This window comes from Patagioenas fasciata, chromosome 4 (genome assembly GCF_037038585.1).
Source record: "Patagioenas fasciata isolate bPatFas1 chromosome 4, bPatFas1.hap1, whole genome shotgun sequence".
In the NCBI taxonomy this organism is placed as follows: Eukaryota; Metazoa; Chordata; class Aves; order Columbiformes; family Columbidae; genus Patagioenas; species Patagioenas fasciata.
Genome location: NC_092523.1, coordinates 44,750,146 through 44,773,698, shown reverse-complemented (window position 1 = coordinate 44,773,698; position 23,553 = coordinate 44,750,146). Strand labels below are relative to the sequence as shown.

The following is a 23,553-nucleotide window of genomic DNA, read 5'->3' as shown; positions in this document are numbered from 1 at the left end:
GTGCTTTCCCTAACAGTCAAATCTGATTGTCTTTTAATACTGCTACGGTAGGGATTTATTATTACATTGGGAAATAAAATAAATTTAAGGTTGCAGAAGGTAACAATTAAGGTAGGATGTGAGGGAAATGAGAAAGTGTCGGTTTTTGCCATTGCGTTTTGCAGCTGTTTGCTAGACAGCAGAGGTATGTTGAGGATCAAGAGCTGTCTATGCAATGTCAAATTCTGAAACAAAGTGTGAGAGAAAACTGACTAAAGACCTCTTCAGTTCCTACCTCTGTCTCTCCAGCTTCTGCCTTGGTCTCCTCCAGTCTTGCAGCCCTTGTCCCCATCCCATGCTCCCGCTGTTGTTTTTGGGCTCTTCTGCTCTCATTATTTTTCCATTTTCACATCCACCTTCCCTCACTTTGTATTATTTTCATACCTTCTCATCTTTAGACCTGTTCTGTCTTTTCCCTGTTCAAAGGACGTGGAGTACATGGAGCACTAAAGATGTTCACAGAACTTAGGTGATAAATTCTTATAGATTGCTTCTGAGAATGATGAACTGCTTGCCCCAAGCTGTAGGGCTTTGTCAGGTGAAAAGTGCAAAAGCACAACATCATCATGATGGCAAACTTGAGGAATTTCAGGTGTCCTTTCTAGAGTTACTAGGTGTGAGAGCCAACAAAACCCATTGCTTTTACTTGTTTTTTATAATAAAGGGAAAATAATGTACTTTTCCATTCCCCATTTTCTGAGACAAAGGTGATCCATAATAGCTAAATCTGGTTTTTTTGTTGTTTTTTTTTTTTTAAATGAGACTGTCCATCCACCATAAGCTATTTTAATTGAATGATTTCTCTGGAAAATAGATAAATCACCAAAAAGTAGTTACTTAAAAAAGAATCATAATTGCAGGCAATGGTGCCTCTAATACTTGACATACAGAAACATGACTTACATTAAAATATCACTTAGGACAGAAAAAGAGGAGGACTAATATCATAGGCAGTAGTATATATCTCCCCATCTATTTGGACTGATAAGTATTCATCTTTTTGCTTGGACAACATTTTTATAAGACAAAAATTTAGCCAATACAATCAGCAAAATTCTCCTCCTTCATTAACTAAGTGCCCAAGAGACAAATGGACAAAGAGCTAGGCTCTCCTATTCAAGAGAAGGATGCACATTAAATGATGCAATAATTTTGCCCTGGGTTAAAAGTGAATTTTCTTCTAGCATAAAAATCACCTTTCAACAATGCTGGAAACTTTACAGTTTGCAGGCTAAAGCGATAGGAAATAGCACTTTAGAGCTATGGATGAGATAATGCAGAAGCAGTGTGTGTGTATGGCAGCATCCTTTACACCATCGCTGGAAACAGACTCCTATGGCTGCAATCATTTAGGTGGGGAGGAGAAACTCCCTGAAATGGCAGTTTGTCTTAAGTATTTAAAGTTTAGTATCAAGTAGCTGTCTTCTAAATAAATTCTGTGGAATGTTGTGCACAATTAGGTAAACTGCTAAAACCAATAGTTACTGTTTTTTCTGAGATTATTGGTTTTCCCGATGAGACCCTTAACAGTGCATTTCCCATATGTTATCCACTTTATGGAACTGTATGTCTTATTTCACATGTGCCTCATTTAAAATATTTAGTAGTAGGTATTTTTAATTTATGACTAAGTATTTCAGCATCTGAGAATGTCAGTAAATACTATTTGTCTCTTTTGTACCTAAGGTGACTAGGGAATAGACAAGTCAATGCTTTGAGATATGATATATTGGCATTTTGCTTGTGACTAGCAGCCTCCTCAAAACTGAAAGCATGACCTTTTGTGAAATGGCATTCTTTTATTGAACAAATGTGTTTTTAATGTATTCTGTTATAGCTGCTTGCTGTTGTGATTATATGAAATTGAACTGCCTTTTGCAATAGTGCAAACTACAGCAGGAACAAAGGGACTGAGCTGGTTTTGACTCTATTCTCTCCTGCAAATCTGCAGAAGGATTTGTTGTAGCTTCTGCAAATCAGTAGCTGCAAATGTTAGTTCTTAACTTCCACAGTTTTGCTGAGGGGTAGCCTGAAGTCATGATTTAGTGACATGAGAAATGAAAGAAACTTGAGCTGCAATGTTTTCATGATTCTATTTTTCTCTATAAGTAGAAACATTTAGTCAAGCCAAATAAATCCTTGCAATTCTAACTCAAACTATAAACCAGCAGTGGCTGAGAACAGGTTATGCGAGTTCTTTGTGAAACCCCTTTATCCAAGAGACAACATTCTCTTTCCATCAGCTGAAGGCTGAGAAACGGCAGGTCAAATTTCTGCTTATACCAAAGCCCCACTTCCCAATAGTCCCGCAGCAAGCACAGTGTCAGCAACTGTAATTCCTGACATTTCTGACTTGGAGGAGGGGAGTGAGAAGGGTAGAGGAAATCTATTTATTTTAGAGAAAAATGGAAGATATGTTAATTGCTGAGAACATATCAGCAGAAGGCACAGAGAAGAAATTTTTTGGAGTTCATTGCTCAAAACAAGAATATATTCTAGGCTTTGTACATAAAGAAAACCTTCAAGATTTGAGTCAGCATGCAGCTGACAGTGTGAAGGTAGGAAAACTAACTTCTCTGTTGGGAACAACGCTGTGTATAGTGAGACGTGACAGCCATGAGCTGGAACTACCACCTTCACCTCTGAACATGTCTGTGTTTTGAACTGTTTTGCTGCTGCAAAGTACATAGGCAAAACTCAGAAGAATACCACCATAGCCTTATCACTAGACTTCGTTGCATCCACGGAGACAGAAGCTGCTGAGAAAGTGCACGACCTTTTCGTTACAAAGAACTGTGACATGTTAATTACTGAGATATTCTTTATTCCTTTTTGTGTAAAAGGAAGATACCAGGAAAAATGTATAATGTTGGGAAGAGAAAGTCTGTTGTTGGTAAATTCTGGATTAAAAAGTTGGGATACATTATTCTATTAATACACATGGAGGGAAACTAAAGACCAGAGGGACCCAGGGGGGCTCCCCAAGGCATTTGTGACTTGAGATCCACTTAGGACACAGCTTTTGTAGGTGATTCTTGGGTTTGTTTATGAGGATGTGTTTCCAGAACGTGTCTGGTTTTGACAGATCCTTTCTCTTCCTCTTCCAGAATAACTCAGAGCCCATCCGGGGAGTATCACCATGGTATGCAATTGTAAGTGACCTCTGCATAGGGAGGCAACTGGCAGCATTTCTTACAGCAACCATGTGATGGCTGGGTGCCGTTTGGCAGCTTTGTGTGTCTGACTCATGGTGGATCTGGGCCTGAGTTTTTCTTTCTTTTGTTTAGTTGCCTTCTTATGTTCGTATCTAAACTAAACACTAAGGAGTAATGAAGAAGGAGGATGATCTTGTGGTTAAATGTATTCAAGGTGCAATATGGAACTGGGAACTATGTCTGGTTCCACCACATCTATGGCCAAGGACAAACAATTTAAGATCTCAGGGTTTTCCCATTAGTGAGATGAGGATGAAAGCCCTCTGTGGGTGAATGTATAGTTTGAGTGCTTTGATGCCCACCAGAAAGAGCTAGAGAAAATTTAAGGGAAAAAAAAAAAGTATTTCCAAAATGGACCAAATTGATAGTAAAACCAGAGAGCAGATAACTATTCTGTCACTGGCTCTTCTCTGCTCTGTCAGATCAGTCATGATTCTCGGTTAGAAAGAGGACGCCCTGTGCCACCCATCCAACAGCCTGTTTGCCACAGCTGATCTGCTGCGTGGCGAGACAGGCAGGTGCTGATCTATGTGCCAGTGAGATCTGGGACAGAAAGTGGCATACATGTAAGAGTTTATCATCTCTTACCTTGCTCTGTAGATGTACCTGAACAAGTAGTTTATCCTGTTGTACACTCGGGAAACAGCACTGAACAAGAGTAAAGCAAGAGACAATCTCTGGCTTTCTCTGACTCTGCAGCAGGCTTTACAGTGTTAACAGTGAGTAGCAGAGAAACAATGTATTTATTCATTCTGATTTCACTTGCTGTAATGGGAAGTAATTCCCCTGAAGTCAATGGGATTGCAGTGGTGTAAGAGCTGCATCAATTTCTGTGCCCTTAGGTTGATGAGAAAAATAATATATGACCATAACATAGCAAACATATATAGAAAAGGCCTCAGGGCATGGAAACATTCTGTGAATGATATGAAAACAATGTATCTAGCAGATAAGTATTTCAAAAGTAGGAGGCTGAGGATAGCTTGCTGTTTGTCCAGTATAAAGAGCTCTCCCCAATATTTTGCCTTTCCACCTCAGCACAGAGCTTCAGCTCTTCTAGAAGCAAGCCTCCTTCACCAGCCATCGCCGATGGGCCAAAGAAGTTCACAATAAGGCAAAAATGATCAATCCCCATAAAAGACAGGTGTGCAGGAGAGGTAGCTGGGCAGCAGTCATCTTTCTGGCTACTCCAGTTTCATGCTTAGTGTGGGAAGGCCGACCAAAATCGGGAGGAAAAAGAGGAAGGAGGGTGAGGAACCGAGGGGACAAAGCCTGTTTCTGTAACAGAGGGTAACCCCCTTGTACAGCAAACGCAGAGCACAAGGCCCCACCATGACCCATGACCTTCCCCTCCCTGCAGCCACAGCCCCACGGGGTGACTAGCCACCAAGCAGCCCTTCTGCTCCCCAACGTCCTGGCAGCTGGAGGTGATTGAGCAACTGGCAGGGAACCAAAAAAGGAGGATAGGTGGAAGCACAGAAACCAAAGAGGAGCTCAACAACATGGCTATAGAATAAAGATGAAACTGAGGAGAGAACCATGTTGCTTTTTTGGCTTCAAGAATGTGATATGAGTCATTATTCCTTAAAAAAGAAAAACAACGTTTGATCTGGCTGCGGGGAGGGGTGGGGGTGCAACCAGCACGATGCTCATGTCAGGCAGGTGATGAAGGACAGGGCGGGCAGTTGGGGGAAGCAGTAAGGAGATCTTGGAGAAATGTTTTCTGTGCTGTCCCTGCCTTAGGGCAATAGGGTCTGCTTTGGTTCTGAGGGAGGTGGAGACTTGAGAGAGAAAAAAGAAGGCAGAGTTCACACCTCCCTTTCTTTGCAGCTGATCAGTCTTTTTTCATCTCTAACACAGGATTTGGGTACATTCCATGCACAACTCACACCTGATTAGTTAAAGAGGATTACATTAACGCAACTTTGACTGTAGGCAGTCTCAAATCAGCTTTAACTTCACAGAAGCATATTAACTGCAGTGATTTTTTAATTTTTTTTGAAGATTTGCTTTTAATCACTACAAGCATGTCCTCAGAGAAGATTGCAGCAGTTTTACTGCAATAGCTGAAATCTTTGTGAGCTTCGTGAAGGACCCCCCCTCGCCCCCACCATCGCCGGTTTCGCATCCCAGTTAGAAAAATCCCTTTTCATTTCTTAAGCACAGAGAGATTCGTTCAGCAAATGACAGAAAGAAACAGGTCATTCTGAATGGTGGCAGCGGTGGGGAAGGGACAGCCTGGTCCAGGGAGTTCAGTGTGGAAGTTCCTCACTGGAAACCCACTCGGGTACCAGTGATGGGCTGGGAGAGAATGACTGGGAGATGGGTGAAGCGTTACTAAGGTATGGATGGAATTAGGGGACCAAACCCAGGGAAGTGTTTGAGCTGTGGGATGGTGGTGCTGGTGGATATTTAAGCAGCTACATCACCAGTCCAAAATATCTCAGTTACTAAAAGCTGCCTACAACTTAGTTATATACTTTTTCCAACAAAGAAAATAGTATGTCTTGTGGGAAATCGTGAGGATGACATACCCAAGAATATTGCATATTTGATCACTCATAATATAAAGTAAACATCTTTAAAATATTTCCAGCAACATCTGTCCTAGTTTAACTACTGGTTCATGTTGCATTCCTTTATGGAATAATACTCATCCCAGAAAGCAGAGCATGTGTCACTGCCATCCATTACAAGAGTTAAACTTGTGGGATTTTCCCTGTCTATTGAAGCTGAATTTCCTTCAATCTTTAAAAAATGCTTTCTTTTCATTTTCCACCATTGCATAATCCTGATTCTCCAAAAGTCTGAGTGCTTGCCTATGATCTTATATATTTAGTATTTGGCTTGGATAAAAAAGGAGCACAGTGAGATAGTGGTTTCACTCATACTAGGGGAAAAAAAGTCCAGAAAAGAGAGATGTACCAGTTTAATAGGAACACATGGTAAACCTTGGGGGTCTGGGGAGTTGGGTGGATTAAAAAAATTAGAGCTTTCAGCCAACAGAAGAGATTAGCGTCATCCTCCGAAGGCAGGGGGGAATTAATAAACTACTGAAAACAGCAAATAACGGTAAAGAAGAATATGGACAGAACTCCCCCTATAGCCACCGATGCCGAGGCTGCCTGGACAAGGCATATTTGCCCTGTATTAAGGGATGTAGATAATGTGTCCTAAAATAGAAAGCAGTGTATGAAGCAGGTATATGTGTTAGCATTCTGGAGGAAAATATTTCATTTTAACTGACAAGGACTACCTTCTTGGTAGTTTTACTATTTTTGCCAATAAATTAATTTTTTACGGCAGAATTTACAATACATTCTACTTCTGAGCAAAAGTGTAAGTATAGCACAACTGAAATAATCTGTTTTTTTGTGAAAACAACTTTTCTGTCAGTGAAGAGACAACTTTTTTTTAGAGGGGGAGAAAAAAAGGAAAGTAAAGGAGGTCTTTTCTGTTACTGAGAGTAGTAAAATTCCAGCAACTTAAAAAAGTTCTGGATGTGAATTCTTCACGACTTAGAAATATGCAGAAAAGTCTTTGGAGGCCGTGAAATACAGGCATTTATTGGGCCTTGAGCTACCTCTGGAAAAGTCAGTTTTTTTCCCCTCCCAATATACAAAGTGATTGAGAAAAATCAAACCAATGAAACGCAAGCACGTTATAGCTCCATCTATAAAGAAACCGAGGTGTGTCAAGTACCAGTTTCCCTATAGGGATGTTTAACTCTCTTGTGTCAGCCCAGGAATGTTGCTGGTCCAAGTCTGGGTAAGAGGATGGCAGCAGAAGTTGTGCAGAAGGAGAAAGGTTGGGAGAGAGAGGGAAACCCCCAGATTTCACAATAAAGCAGATGTTGTGACACAAGATGGGGCTAATCTGTTTTACTGAGACAGTACCAGCTCAAGCACTCCTGTGGCTGCTGTTCTCCTTATTCATGCAGTGGTAAATCCTCCCTCTAGCAAGCTACAGATTGGAAAAAGAGTTGTTTAGCATTTCAGAGCTTCGATTAACATTTTGGCTCCCTTACTCAAGCAAGAGACAAACAAGGAGACCACAGCTGTATGAGGCCGGGTTTCCCTACAGGGGTGTCTACCCCTGGATGACGTTGGCTCCTACGTCAATTCTCCATACTATCAGTGTAAACCCCCTCACTTCTCGTTGGCATTGAAACCAGTAACCTGGCACTGGGCTGTTGTTATCACAATCTCTTTTCCCTGTAAGGTGGCTGGACTCTGCTTTTGGCTACAGAAGTGAGATAAAGGGTAGTGGGGAGTGGGACTGAAACAGCAAGTATAGCTAGGATATTTTTTGTTGTTGTTACAGATTAGATATGGACTCTGCAAATCAGAGATAGCAAGGCTGACCTAAAGATACTGAGTTAGTTTCCATAGCAATGAGTCCTATAAGTTCTCAAAATACTCAGGTCTCTATTAGGCTAGAAGTAGATATAAATAATTTGCTTACGTAAGGGCATGCCCGTTCTCATCCAGCAAACCACTCAATTTTAAGCACGTGAGTATCAATATGATGGATCTCCATCAGTACCTGACTGTTGTGCTTGCTTGGGAAAGAAACACTCTTGGTGAAAAGTGCCTTTATGCCTCCAGGTAGCTCTTTTTCAACCCTGACCCCCCTGCCTGGGACTTTCACCTGTGCTTCCTGCTGTCAAGCTACCTTTAATGCAGACTTTGGGTTTTTTTCCATGAGACAGGTCTGTTCCTCTCCACCAAGAACAAGAGGCAGCACCGAGCACTGCTCCTTCCTCCAGCCTCCTCTCTAGCTTGGCTGGAGGCACCTCGGGCCCTCCACCTCATGATTCAGGTGAGATCAGATACGCTTGCAAAGAGGAAGGAGCACACTTCAAAATGTGAATACTGAATAGGTACGTACTCGCAGGAAGCCTCCTCATCCCTTCTCCCTCTGTCTCTTCAGCAAGGACTAGATTGAGTTATAAAGATGTGACTGATGGTGCACTGTGTTTCCGAACCACAGCTCCTGCAGCATCCCAGTGGGATGGTGTGACTGGAATGGGAAGTCTCTGCCACCACAGCACGCAGAGCGCCCCACCATGGTGGTGCACCAAGGAGGTACATCTGGCCACTCTGTACATGTCCCCAGCACATACCATGATGCTGTCAATTAACCCAGTGTAAGTTGGATGGAGCTCATCCAGAATAGTATTGCAAGAGCAGGACCACAAATTCAAAATACTTCCATCTTCCATTTTCAGTTGTTTTGCTGTAAAAAGGCATAAGTAACCAGTGAACAGGCTTGAGTCTTTTTGTAACCCATGGTACTAAAGCATATAATAGCTCATGAAACTGATCTCTGAGAATACCATGTTCCATTAGAAAAATCTAAAATATGTTCTTGTACTCATGAATTGCACCAAAGTTATTTAGCTTAGAAGTGCTTTTCACAAATTAGCATTTATTATAAGACTGAAGAGAATCAGGACTGAAAGGTATATCAGGGAAAGCAGAAAGCCTATGGTGAAAAATAATCCCCTGAATACTTTAGGCAGTTTCTAAAAAAAAAAAAGGTGCTAATGACTTAAAGGATCTCAGCATATTAGGAAGAACTAATTTAATTTTCTGATAGTGCAAGCTTTTGTGAGACACTCCATTAGCTAATTGAATGCATTTAATTTATTTAGTTCCAACTTGGATGACTTTGTTTTCCTATCCACCTTCCTATGGTGAAAAGCAAATAAAATATTTCCCAACAGCGAATTGTTGCTTCTTTGCTCAACAATCAACTTAAACTAGGATTACTTTCCAAGCGCTTAATAAGGTGTGTGTTTTATGAATGCTTGACGAAAATGACAAAGCTGCAGCGCTTCCTGATGGCGCTGGCTGCCTTCCAGCGATGGAATGAAGACAGACACCATGGGATCACAGACTTTGTGGAAGCCATTTTTATGTTGTAGCCTGTCGCCAGGCTACAAGAGTCTGAACAACACACTACTGTAATAACCAAAATAAGCAGTAAGTTGATAATGACTTCCTACACCCAGCAAGCTGGGAAGTCCACCTGTGCCATAGTCTAGAGAGCGATTATAGCTTTTGAAGACCAGCTGGCCCATCTGTTCCCAGTACTGCTGCTACTACTAGCAATGTGGAGTTCAGCTTGGAGGAGCTGCTCAGGCTTTTCAAGGCCCTGGCTGTTGCACCCAGTTGAGCTCGCGGTAGCTGTGGCTGCAGCACTGCTGCTCCAGGTTGTACAAACAGGCAAGGGAAAAAAAGAAACTGTCTAAAATGCCGTGAGAGCTCCTTGTACTATGGGACACTGTGAAGAAGCGTCCTGGGGGCAGCAGCTTCTGTTTGCAGTGTACGCAGGTGAGAGCAAGGGAGGGAGGAGAAGGCTGAGCGCAGCCATGTCTGTGTGTCTGTCTGCCTGGCCTTGCCCTCCTGCAGCACCCTGCTGCTTGCCACATCTGCAGCCATGCAGAGACGCGGTTACATCTGCTGAGCAGGGGCAGGATGTGTTTCCACAGCCCTGGGAGCAGGTGGGCATGTTTGGAGACCCACTGTGACTGTGAATGTGATTCAGTCGTCACCTGCTGCTTCCCAGGCATTTCCCATTTCCAGTGAAGATCATTGCCTTCCACTCATTAATTTACTGTATTTCCCAGTGGGTTATTCTTGGGGGAAGGAGAGGAGGTACAACAAAACTCCATGAGCGGCCCTTCTCCATGAATGTCCTTAGTCCTTTTCACTGCTCTGTGTTTTACATAGATCTCCATTATGAGTGCCTCAGCATCAAAGCTTCTGGTCGTTGTGAACCTCTTCAAGTCTTACATATTGTTGTCATGGTGTAAGTTCTTTTCACATGCATGGTTTTTCTGGAAGACCTCTGCCAGTCTCATAAAGCTTTTTCTACTGTCACACTCCAATTTGTGTAGCACATTCCTAGCTGAAGATGATTATTGTTAATTATTACTTTATGAACCTGAGATTTCTTTCAAGATACATTAATCAAAGTAACTGGAAAAATTAATTCTCACTGAAAACTAAATGGGGTTCTGTGAAACAGGGCTCTCTCTTCAAAGGGGATTAAATATTCCCCAGAGAGCTCTTCTAGCTGCTTGAAATGTATTGCAGTTTAGCTCTGGAATACTTATATTGATGTATGACAAAACAGCACTGAATACTCTATTCTCAATGGTTTTCTGCAGCAGTGGGTGCCAGCAGTAAGCTTTTGTCACATCTGTTGAGCTTCAAAGGCAAGTATGTCAATAATTTGCCCATTCCAGGAATCCTCAGAGAACGTCCTCATAGGGCAGTGATTAGAGCAAATGAAAAAAAAAAATAATAATAAATGGTTACCATGGACTTTGGTACCGATGTGTTGCTCCATCTTCAGCAGCCTGTCGAATTTCTCCTCTCTGTCAAAGAGAAACAAAAAAAAACTATGGTAGAATGTTAACCTTAAGGTATATATGCCCCTATCCAATAGTACTGGGAAGGAAGACTAGGTTCATTTCCACCTGGAAGATGAAGGTAGAGTTATGACAATGAAATTATGTGAAAAATAACAATTGTTACTAGCTTCCACGTTGTGCAAAGTTTGCAGAGACAGTGAGCTTGGCAGCAGTTTGACTCCTTTGAAATTTTGAAAATAATTATCTAAAGAGGCAATAAAGTGTCAGAGAAATGCCTTTCTACAGGTTTGGTAAGCAGAGGAAGAACTGTTGGAAAGGAAAGGAATTATTTAAAATGCATCTAAAGGTCACAAATAGAAGACAAGAAAAGGATAAACCCCAGTCTACGACAGACTGTACCGCCAAGATCATAGGACATAAATGCAGTCAGGATAGCAAGTATCACTGTAAGTCAAGGTTCAATCTTCAGTAATAAGCTGGTTTTTAAACCTAACTTGCTTGAGTGAGAGAAGCGTGTATATTACATTTGTCTTGGGGAGGGAAGCAACACAGCACAGCATATATGTTTGTCAGCAACACCTACCCCCGGAGTAGTCTTTATTTGAATTCCTGTCATGCTTATCTGCAGGCAGAACTTGGACCGTATGTTGGGAAAAGTATTGGTACAGATAGCTGAATCAGGGCTCCTCTGAAGGTCAACAAAATCAGGTGGCTTAATTGTCCTCCCTGACTTTTCTGCTTCTTGGCCTTATTTGCTCTGTGTAATTGTTCATGTCCTGTACAGTCAAGCAATAAAAATGTCAGACATAGACAAAGCAGTGACAGTTGCTTAGGCAATTTGTTTTTCCTGAACCCACAGAATTAAAGTTGTTGAAGTTGTAGCTCATGATTTGACCAACCTGTACTTAGACCAGTAGCCAGACAAAGGCTTTGAACTGGTCCACGGCTTCCAGTTTGTCTCCAGACTCACAATTGTTCTTCCCTTCACCCTTGCTATCCTGTTCTCCTCCTTCTCTTTGTTTTCCTTAGGACTGTACTAAAACAATTGTGTCTGTCTTGTGGCCTCCTTCAACTGCTGCAGAATTTAGACGTGCACTTAAAAAAATAAGCACCCCTGTTCCCAGACAAAGACTGAAAAGAGATCTCATTCTACGTGTGAAACAGTGCTGTAGTTTCAGTACCTAGTGAGTCTGTGCATTGGGGAAAATCTGTGCCTGGGAAAATGGCATTTCTCTCGTGTGGGTGTCATAGCCCAGTTAGAGACATTATGAGGAGGCGACTGAGTGTGGATGTTGGTGCTTGGACCCAGGCGTTTAGGTTTGTCCCCTTTGCTCAGATGGAGAGGGACTTGCCAGCACTCCTGTGGCTGCCAGAACAACTTGTAGTGTGGAGGATATGGATGCCCACTTCCTGCCCCGGGTGCTGCTGGCAGCTGCCCCCCCAGCAGCCCCCAGAGCTGTCTTGGCTGACGTGCTGTGGGACAGCAAGGCAGCCTGCATGGGGACATCCATCACAGCAGTCACTGGGAGTTACATTTTTTTGTGTGTGCGTGTGGTGTGGTTTTTTGGTTTTTTTTTCCCCTAATAAAACATGTTGAGAGATAAGAGGGGCATATGGCAGCTCTGTTTCTCAGAGATGTGAAAGGAGATAAACTGAAGTTTTTCTGTGGTTTTACCTGGCAGACATGAGCGACTCAGCGTACAAACTCTAGTAAAAGAAGCAGCAGCAAATTACTCTTTAAAACCTTCAATTGGTTTTGACTCCACTGTACCATTTGCACAAAATAGAGATGGTTCCTGCCTTGGGGAGGTGTAAGCTCCCAGGTCATTTTTGCCTGTTACAGCTTGGGAAACAGAGCTCCACTGAGCATATCTACCCCCTCTGTACTAGCTGTGTGTGTTCAGGCCCAAGTTCACAGAATCAAGTGCCTGAAATCAGTTGAATCCGTATTGCCTTCAAGGTCAAAGGCACAAGGCCCTGACATCACCTACCCCATGCTTGCTTTTACTTGTCTCAACAGGCAGCCTCACTATTTCTAGACAATGCAAGCAGCATCAAGGACTGGGGGATTTGGGCCAAGTGTGAGGTCAAAGCTGACATGGAAGAGCAATTAGATAATCAGCTTCTGAAATCAGTAGCTTATTAAGCATATGTAGCCCAGACGTCACAGTGATTGGCACATAGCACTGCTGATGCCGAGGGGCTGTTAGCTGAACCAGCAGCTTCTTGCTCCGAATACAGGTGATATTTAGGAAGAGCAGATGATCTGCTTTCAGTCTCTCCCCCTGCCATGGCCATTAGGGTTGCAGGGCAGGTTAAGTTGTCTTCTGGGTTGGATTTGGCCCATGGGTCACAGTGCAAAGCTTTTTGCACTAGGAGAGGACTTATCACTGCAGTAGCATTTAGGTTGTTGTCATTTGATATAAGCTTAATCAAATCAGTATTCTAAGGGGTTTTGTTTTCATGGGCCTGGCTGTCATGGAAACAACAACAAGCAAGAACAAACTAGAGTAAAAGTCAGACAAAAGAGGCAAAACAACTGTTTTGATCAGTAACTTAGGGAATGGTGCTCATTTGGTCTAGCAGGTTTGTCAGGAGTAAGGCCAGGGAAGGCAACTGCAATTACACACAGCAAGCTGAACTCCACACACGTTGCTGACCATCACAGGTGTCGCACACTGGACAGCATGGTCAGGCTTAAATATGCCCAACGCTACGAACTTTGTATCCAAGTCCCTTCTTGTGTTAAAACAAAGTATGACTCTTGCTGTCATATAAAATCTTCCTTGCTCTTAGTAAGCACTTATGCAGACCTATGAATGTGCATGGCACTTCACCCATCAGAGAAATTGCTTCCCTACAGTGATTGCTCAACAAGGGGTGAGGGCAAGGACTTCTTGTGGTGAGATTGCGTAGCATGAAAGGCAGCTAGCTTTGGAGGTGGACATGCGTAACCCTTCTGCACTGCATTGATTTTCACTCCCTAGCAATTACGAAATAGGGCTGGGTGTTTATTTTTGTAATAATTATATTTACTGGAAAGCAGGAATGATATTCATGAATTAGAGCTCAATCTAGCAAACTTTCTACTGGAAAAAAAATGTTGTAAAACCAGTTGTAAAACGTCTTTTGGGATTGATGGTTTTCATTTGGAGGTGCTTTTTGCTTTTTGGTTGGTTGTTTGGTTTGGGTTTGGGTTTTTGTTTGGTTTTGGCTTTGTTTTTCATTTTTCTTTTTCTATCTTGAAGGAAAAATAAGTGGGTTTGGCATTCCAATCCTAGAAAAATATTTTCTCCCTTGTGTGTTCAAGTTCATTGGCCAAATACAAATAACAGGTTCTTTCATACTTTTCTGTGGCTACAAAGAGAGTATCTGTTCCATCTGTCATTTTAACTACGGAATTTTCTTTGCAGTTGTTCAAGCTGATTGTTGTCTGTCTTCTATCTGAAGGGTTACTGTATTCTTTATTGTGAAAATTCACTATACTAAGAAATAATATCTATGTCTCTACAAAGACATTATTTAAAACATCATCTAGAAAAATCATCCTCAAGAAAACAAAAGCGTTTGTCAATAAAGAGAGTGCATTTATTTGGTGCAATCAAGGAAACATAAATAAGGGTTGCAAAGTGTCATCTCTATGGTGACGGCATTAAGTCCCTTGTTCAGCAGGCAGTGTGCTTTCACTTTCAGACATTTAGGGGTGTTCACACTGGCAGAAGCACTGCAAGTTAAGAATTACCACTTTGTACGATATGTTTGAAAGCATTATTGTAATAAGGTTGGGTGTCTTGAAGACGGTTAGAATATCTCAACAGTGTCTCTCTGGTGTAAAGGAGAGTCAATATAAGCTCTGAATTTTAGCTTACAATTTGTTAAAATTCATATGATAAATGATGAGCTGAAAGCTTTGTTTTTCTAATAAAGCGTTCTAAAAGCTATTTATTTCAACTTCACTAAGGAGTTTAAATTGTTTTTATTTTAGTCTGCATTGAGAGCAATATCTGAAGATCAGAAATGAGAGCAGTGAAATTATTTGATGATGTTTAGCTATTTGAGAGACTTGGAATCCATGTTTGCTATTGATTTTACACTAAGAAAATGGTTCAGAAACATTTTAGAACCAGAAAAAACCCACTTAGAAATACAAAGTAGACCATAAAATCTACAGACTATAAAAAAGAAACCCCATTGAATACTGAGAGTTCATCCTATATTGGAGAGTCCATTGATGAATAGATAGCTGATAATGGAAAGAAATCTGTTATATTATGCCAAATTTGACTGCCCTTTGCCACATGGGGGATATGGGCGCAAGGCAGAGGGACCTCTGGTCACCTGTGCAGAGCTCAGCTTATGGCCAGAGCTGCAGAATGTGTTGGGCTGTAACAGCACATTTTGTGCCATAATTTAGAGAGACCTAACATCCCCCTTCTCTGCTATTAAAATCCAGACTGTGTGTTGGCACACAGCAGTGCCTCTGTGATGTACCTGCTCACGTCGGACGAGTTTTTCCTAAATGACTACTGCTTCCTTACAACACGCAGCTCTGCACAAACATACCAAAGTGTCCCTTAGTACTGCACATCGGCACTTTTTTGTTAAGAAGGAAGAGAATTCAGATACATATTGTTGAATTAAGAAAAGTGATATCACGAACCTAATGTGTAGTTATAACAGATGTATACCCATATATGGGTGTTATGGATATGTGTAATATCTATGCACACCTGTATTTGTGTTTTCACAAGTTCAGACTCACACCAGATTTGTTTCAGCAAGAAATGTTTTTTTGAGTAATGGCAGGAGATGTTAGCCGATGCAACAGTTCTTGCCAGGACTGTATGTCTGTTCAGACTTTGCAGAGAAACGATCAATGAAGGTTCAGAGTTTGATTTAGAAAGATGGTGTACAGCAGGAACACATAAAGGGTGTCCTCGGGCTTCAAATGAGGCAGAGTGTCTGGATGCTGCTTTTATCTTCCTGCACCACACTAAGTCACAAAGAGTGAGTCCCTAGAAACTAAGGACTTATCAGCATCATACCAGGTAACGCTTCCTTTCAGATAGATCTGATACAGTTAGGCTTCTTAATTTCAATGGTTAGTTAACTCAGACAGGTAGCTCGATCCACTTAATACACTTCTACCTCCAACTACTTTCATGCCATGCTGCTGAATATATTCCTTTGTTTGTGAGCTCTCAGCAGGGGAAAACAAACTGAGAGTTCCTTCTCTTCCTCTTCTCTGCTTTCAGGTGGGAGGATCAAACAGGACAGTCTACCCCTCTGTCTTGCTTTTCTTCCCCCTGGGGAGTGGGGGACAATCTGCTGTGTATTTGGGAAGAGACAACCAGATCCCCATGAGGACCGAAAAGGGCAGCTGTTCAGAGCTGATAACCCAGTGGCTGGTCTTTTCTACTCCAAGACAGCTACAGATTCAAGGTAGCCCTGTGACTTTTTTTCCAAAGGTCCTCAAGAAGCACAAAAGACCACTTCAAACTCAAAAGTTGGTTTTGCATGAGCATATATTAAGTGAAGGCAAATTTTGTAACTGCAGGAAACTCACACTGAAAACAGACTCTGAGAGGTTTGTGTGCACACCTAATACTGCTTGCGTGGTCCATGTGGCATGTGTCCTCTCTGCAAGGTTCACTCCTGCTCCAGTAACTTCACCAGCTTCCTGCATTACAGCAAATGCTACACATTGTCCTTTGGCTCCCCCAAATTATTTTTCTTTCCTTCTCTTCAGTAGCCTATGCATCTGCTATTCCCAGCAGTTTTCTAATCCCAATTATGCCACAGCTTTCCAGTTCCAAAGATTTCTCATTTCTATTTGCTTTTTCTAGCTGTCTCATTCTGTCCTTGGGAAGCTTCCTCCCTGCCAAGCAAGCTCATTTGCTCCCAGGAGGGACCAATTTCCCTTCCCCTCCCTCTGTCTACTTAATGAGTTACATCTATTTTCAAGATAATGTATAACAGACAAAACCCACTAATAACTTACATACTTTCTCTATTTTTGGTGTTTTAAGAAGGGTATACTTGGAGGGATATGCAATGTTCAATGTAGACACACCACAGCTGAATCTAAGAGCATTTTAATTATTGAAAAAGCTTGTTTTAGGGAAAAAAAAAAAAAAAAAAAAAGTAGTTTTTTTCAAACAACCCTAAAAAAATCAAAACCCTAGCCTATTTTGGGCTTCTAAAACTACTATGCAATAAACATGTGATCATATGGGTATATATAACATTGCTATGTGAATTTGCACTTGTATGTATAAGAAAAATGTGATTTATATCATGTTTACATATTATAAATATTAATTGTTTCAGGAATCAAACTGTAGGACTTTTTATTATAACCCAATGCAAACAGAAATTCAGCTGTAACTAGATGTGTAAGTAAGAGGTTCAGAATGAGGACATAGGACACGTGTAAAGAGGAGTGAATTCAGGTTGTCTGAAGTTTGTTATCTGCTCCTGCACCCCACACCCTGCCTGAAGCTGAGTAATGTGCATGTTTGCAGAGCTGCCTGGGCTCTTTCAGCATCTGTGAGCACATAATCCCTGTATGATTCTGATCACACAGAGGTTGCAAACCTGGTTCTTTGGTTTGGGAATTGGCCAGGCGGGATCACTTGATGGCTCATGTCGCGTTAGACCTCGGTCCCTCAAACCGCTCCTCCTGCATCTCTGTCTACTCCAGTCATGTGGAAAAATCCAGCCCAGAGCCACTCAACCCTTAAAAGCAGCTGTTGTGTTATGTTAAGTAGGATGCTTTAGTCAGGTTATTTTTCAGGCAGCTTCATCCACCTGGGAGCCTGACTGTAGGCAAACTGTTACAAAAATATTTCTTGAAGCTTCTGTAAGCCTGGGCTGATGTTTTGCTTAGCACAGTTTTTAACTGAACATCTTGTTCTTTACTTAGTCCATGATTAATCTTTGCCTTAATCGTAATTCAGAATGAAACTGCAAAGCAGAGCACCACTTTCTTCTGCCTTCTGCAACTCAGGTAATTTAATATACAAAGTTTTCCTCACCTTAATATGTGCTCCACTCTGGAGGTGTCTCCTGGTGAAATGGCTGAACTCCCTCACACCCCACCCAATGTCGCCAGGGTAGGAAGATCTGCGAGGTGACACGTGTGACAGACAGGGTGCTGGGCGCCACAAGTAGTTAACGTCGCTGGTCCCCTCTATTGGTGGAGATGTTGCTCCTATGTAGTGAGTATGTTCAGGCTTCCTTGTTCTGTGGTCACGTATACCATCTGGGCCTTACAGACAGAAAAGAAAGATAAATTCTTTATTTAAATTATTTTTGCTCCTAACCTATTTCAGTACTCTTTATTTTCTTTTATCTTACTTATAATGCAACCATTTTATATAGCTTTTCTGCTTCACAAGAACATTGTACTTGTAATGCCTTTTGTTGGAGTGTGTCTCCTGGAGTGGAGGTCACATATGGCTTTTTTTTCACTGAAAAATTCCTTTTGCTGCTCTGAAAATCTGACTATTGAAAAAGTGGCATGAAACGAAACAAAATTCACCACCTTATTCTTGTTAAAAGCAACATTTTGTTATTTTTTATTAGACAACTACCTGTTACAAGGGGGTTTCAATTTTTCATATAAACATGTTTGGGAAGTGAATATATATTAGCAGAAGATATGAATGTAAAATGGCTTTGGCTTACTAAATTAAGTCAATATAGGTATTCTAATACAGAATTAAAGTGCCTTTAATTCATTTTAATTTATTTCAGTGTTAAGTTAAAATGTCATTGAGTGCAAAGTCACCTTGAATAACAAAGCCCAGTGATTTTAAGAGACTCTTCAGGTCATTCAGAGATGTGTCTACAAGGAATTTTAGTGAATAATTAAGAAAGTGTCTGAATATATGGAATGAGATGCTGTTCCAGCTGATCAGGTGCAAATCCAGAAGGCACAGTACCAGAATTGCGAAGTGAAGCCGTACTCCCCATTGCTGGTCTACTGGGCCTTCAGGTGTGGCATCTGGCTGGGAAACATGACAGCTCCCATCCAGTCCGAGTACCTGATTTTTCCTTGGCTGAAACTCAAGATGGGACAGGATGGAGACTAACGCACAGAGATGACCTCAGCGTTTCACTCATGCTGAGGTTCAGCTATAGCCCCACCACCACTGCTTCACACTCTGTAAAATGGAGGCAATGGTGCTCTTTCCAAGGAGCACTGTGAACTTCAAAAGGTGCTGTTATAGGCTGTATCAACTAAACACAAATAAGAAAATCAAGTCTTTAGAAAACTGCTTTAGCAACACAGGTAGCTGGAAACTTAACCTGAGGGCTCATGATTGCAAGTTGTGTCTCTTACCTGTGCAGACACAGCAAAGGGTGTTATTGGAACTCATAAATCACCCAAGTCCCTGTAACATCCATTTACAGCCTGAGATTGGTATTGATATTTTTACTGCCCAAACTGAGGGTGGTTAGAGCTCGACAGCATTCAAAGGCAGATTCTGCCTTAATGTTTATTACAAAGCAGTTGGATAATAGCTTAAAAAAAATACCCCTAATTTAGTATGACTAATTTGTTAAGATCACAATTGCTTGAGAGGGACAGTCTTGTTACCATTTCCATTATCACCTCTATAACTGAGACTTTTTAACAGTTCAGCTATCGTGTATCATTTACCCAGAAAAACCCCACACAGGTTTCCAGCTAAGGAAGGAATATCTGTCTTCCATGTTTGTGAAAAAAAAATGTCGAGCTGCAGAAATATTTCATTGTTATAGTGCAAGACAGGTCTTTGGGCATCAACCAGAGTTCCTTTCGCACCAGGCTCAGCCTGAAAGCTTTGTCACACAGAGGGATTTTAAAGCACAGTGTGGGTTCAGGCCTCTGGAAAAGCCACAAGCTATGTTTTTTGTTAAAAGAACAAACTATTAGAAGCGTGCTGACAAAGTCTCCTACTAGAGCAGCAGCTGATTATGCCAGACGACTTCATTGTTAGTATAGATTTAAATCAATTCCCTGCTGGTCTACTGATATTTATGCTATTGCTTTAGCTAGTAGAGCTGTATTGATCCAGGCTGAGGATGAAAAAAAAATTACCCTCCAAACTATCATAGTTATCAGAAAAGTAAAACAAAGGTGCAAAACAGGAGAGTGAGTTTTCACATGGAGAAGCCATTGAAAATGGATGAAGCAAAACAGGAACAGAAAGGAACTCAGTTTGTGAAACACTTGGGAAGTAATTCCAAAATAGTTTCTATAATCGTATGTTAATCCAGCTGAAGTTTCAAGCGTAGATAATACTTGACTCCTATTCCAAGGCAAGGGATTAATTTCCAAGCTATATGCTTTCTCAGGATCCATATTAACAGAAAATAGATCACTATGTACAGAGACAGTTGAAACAAAGATCACTCCAGTTCAGTTCAAGCTCAGGTTAGCCTCTCAGTAAAGGCTGCTGAATTTGTTTTGACTGTATTGCATTAACAGAGAAGAGGACCTTTTTAAACTGGATTCAATTCTATTCAGCATAGGGCTAAATTTTAAGTGTGGTTAGTCCATGCAATGCTTCCTTTAACATCATATTGGTACTTCCAGCATCCTGGAATGAGCAGCTGATCTCTGAGGAGCAGGTACTAACTGAGCCTGCTTCTCTGATGCACAGTGTGGTTCCAAGGCCTCTGCATGATAGGGTCCTGCTAATTTATTACATTTTTTACTGTTAATTAAACGTGATGGGGAAGTGTTCCTAAGATTATTTCACTAATCCACTTTACAGCAGAGCCCCAAAACAGTCACATCAGCACAAGTGCAGAGGCAGTGGACTGTGTCGTAGGTGCAAAAACAAAAAGCAGGAACCTCTTAAATCAACTTTGCTGCCAGAAAAAATACAGCTTGGAACTATGTCCTGATTTTTCCATCAGGTTTATTATTTTCCAACTTCATAGTCTTGACTTTCATGTAATTGTACATTCCCCTTTCCAGAGAAGAATCTTCATTAATTACGTGTGTTATTGTTCTGTCTGGGCTTCAGAAGAAACAATGTATTTAAATAATCGGTAGAAATTGAATTCTAATTTAATAGAAAACCAAGCAGTGCTTCCCACAGTGTGATTAATAAGGAATGCCTTCTTTTTTTGTCATACAGAAAGCAAAGTTTAGACTTTCATTCTTCCTTGTAGCATGAAGGAAAGGGTAAACAAAGAAAATCAATTACAAATGTCCCATTAATAAGGGTGAAGATGGAATATATCTGTCACTGGGAAAATCCCTGGCTTGATTCCTGAGGGACTGCCTCTCAACAGTTTTGGCTTAGCAAAGGCATTGGAGCAGGCTATTCTTGGTCAGATAAAGAGAGGCGCTGCTGGCAGCACACACACTGTGGATACTTAAAATGTCTACAGTGTGCTCCCTGGCTTGCTCTAGATGCACTGATTCTCTAGGCACAGTGAAAGACATATTAATTTGATCACGGTTCTGGAGAAAGCTGTGGGTATATTCCCAGAATGATGAAAAGGGGAAGAGAGGATGGTAAGAGTGTCAATTACTCAAATAATACTGAAAATGGTTTTTCTTTTGTTTCACTGTTACTGGTGAAATAGTAATTGTAAGATAGGCTATTTAATTTTATTTGTATCAATGTAAATAAATAATCGTATAAATCCTAGCAGTCTTACTTCCCAGCATGCACATATGCTAGTAGGGTATATTTAAAAGCACAGAGAACCAAGTCATTCCTAAATACAGAACCATTGCTTGAATTTATAACACCCTTTAGGGAATGTGTCCTCCCACTCCCTGAACAACAACAGAAATAGTTCATCCTAGCGGCCAAACAGTAGCTTCCCAGTTACAATAATCTGACCATCTGAAGCTGGTGGTTAGGATTACTACTCATAGTAGATACAGTTAAGCATATCTTGTGCATGATTTCAGAGACTTGGGATCAAAATTGGCCTTGTCACCCTATGATGAACATCTTTAACCTGGCCTAAACTATATAAGCATATAGGAAATACCATGAGTAGCGCCTGGTATTGCTCTGATTAACTTTTTTCAAATTAATTCCATGTGTGGATTTTCTTTTTCTGGAGTTGCTGGTTCCAGTTTAACTGGAACGTCCCAATTGCTTTCCAGCATAAAATGGCTGCAGCTGGTGTTATCTAGGAGTAGCTATTTCATGATGGTTTAATGAAAAGCTTAAGCAGGCCCAAAATGTGTGTTTACAACAGAACCTATTAATTTCCATGCAAGCTGACGGTACTCTGTGATTTGCAGGGGGAGTGAGTGGCCCAGAAAATAGAGCCCCAGGGCCAGTGATTTTGAATCAGTGAAGGAGGTTTGCTATTCTATCTTAAAACTGATAAGTCAAGCCAGACTGTGTACTAAATACTAATTTGTGAACGAGAAATGGCAAAATAATGAATAGTTTAAGCTAACTTCAAATGCATATATGTTGCTCTGACTTATTTTACTTCCACTATTTTCTTCAAAAGATAGAGACAGAGTTGCAGCATCATAAACTGCTTTCCATATTTCATCCACTAAATATATCTCATTTTGATAAGCGTCAAACGGTAGTCAGTAAACAGAGGACACTGCTTGTGAGGAACAACACAGGAATCAACAGTGCCTGCACCTCACTGCTGCTTTTTTGCCTTTTTTTGTGCCTGTCTTTAGAGAAAAAGATATCTCAACCTCCTGAGTATACCCATGCCAATGGAAATAATGACGTTCACCTGCTTGGTATAGGAATTCACCCTCTGAGAACTACCCTGAGATCACCATCTAATATGAGCCACCAGTGCTGGGTGGGATGCCACAGGCCATTGCTCTGCAGCAGCTCCAGCTCCCTTGACCTGCCTACCCAGGGCTGCCCATGGCACTGAAACAGCCACTTGTCAACCACCTGGTAAAATGGTTTGTTTGTTTTGTTTTTTTTTTTTTTTCCTGGTTATTTTTAACACAGATCAGTTCACTGATTTCATTTTCCAAGTGGCCTTGGGGGGCAGCTTGGGGAGAAACAGTTGTGCCAAAACAAACAGTGTAAGATGGGAACAAGTGGCTGAAGGTCAGAGCTGCTGAAGCCAGTGTCATCCCAAGGAGGAAGGCACGTGAAGCAGTGCTCCCACCCCGGTGCACACATGGATGTAAATGCCTTTGGGTTCCTAGGGGGGACTGAGTGAAAACTGGGAGCTACAGCAATTAGCAGATTAAATCACAAATAGCCCATCAATTGCAGTGCTTATATAGAGTTCAGACTCTTGTACAGTTGTCTCTCATCTTTAGTACTTTCCTTCTTTGTATATGTGTTACGGAGGCAAAGACAATGGAGCCCGTAGACACAAGAAATATATTTTTAATTCCCCAGTTTGATATCTTCAAAAGGCAAAATGTATCACCTATGCTATAGTTCAAGTAGTATTTAACTCTACTTTTATTTGCTTAGCTTTTTCTTCTAAATTTGATTAAGAGCCAGGGACTGGGAGACAGCAGAAGAAATAAAAGGAAGCTGTACCCTCCTATCACCTGCTAACAGTCATTTAAGTAGTTAATCAGGATCCTCTATGAGAATGGCTGAAATGATATAGTGAAGAAGTCCCGCTTGGTCAGGTTTAATATTAATTTTATCATCTTTACTTCCTTGAGAAGCTGGTTTCTGAGGCTATATGAGAAGGTCAAACCCCTTTTGACCTCAGGGTTGCCAGTTGGATCAGGAGCTCAGCAGAAATTCTAGGACACATCTGTGGAGGTATGTGAGCATGTTATTTTTAAAAAATTGAATCATGACAAGAGAGTAATATATTTTGCTCAAATCAGAACCGAGAAACCTACAGATACCGTTAGGTAAATAAATCCCATTTTATTTTTAAGGAATTATTTAAGGGTTTTTGTTGTTGTTGTTTGGTTTGCTTGTTTTTAATAAT

The 23,553-nt window shown here is 41.2% G+C and overlaps 1 protein-coding gene and 1 long non-coding RNA gene across 6 annotated transcripts in view; one reads left to right on the top strand and one right to left on the bottom strand.

Moving 5' to 3' along the window:
- Positions 1–23,553, top strand: part of LOC139827811 (uncharacterized) — a 41,844-nt gene that overhangs the window by 1,224 nt on the left and 17,067 nt on the right. For 2 of the 5 annotated variants that reach the window (XR_011738812.1, XR_011738811.1), the window contains 2 exons: positions 22,307–22,538; positions 23,279–23,378. The exons of 1 other annotated variant lie outside the window; for it this stretch is intronic. This is a non-coding gene — a long non-coding RNA (uncharacterized lncRNA). Of the gene's footprint in view, positions 1–7,525; positions 8,137–15,901; positions 16,081–22,306; positions 22,539–23,278; positions 23,379–23,553 lie in introns of those variants that run through there. 2 more of the 5 variants (XR_011738814.1, XR_011738813.1) reach the window with 2 other exon arrangements.
- SPMIP2 (sperm microtubule inner protein 2) overlaps positions 1–23,553 on the bottom strand; it is a 45,587-nt gene that overhangs the window by 19,524 nt on the left and 2,510 nt on the right. Inside the window, exons 2-4 of the mRNA XM_065836145.2 lie at positions 17,676–17,908; positions 10,583–10,641; positions 3,843–3,902 (exon numbers count right to left, since the gene is read on the bottom strand). Of these exons, the coding sequence (XP_065692217.2) occupies positions 3,843–3,902; positions 10,583–10,641; positions 17,676–17,908 (352 nt within the window). The remainder of the gene's footprint in view (positions 1–3,842; positions 3,903–10,582; positions 10,642–17,675; positions 17,909–23,553) is intronic.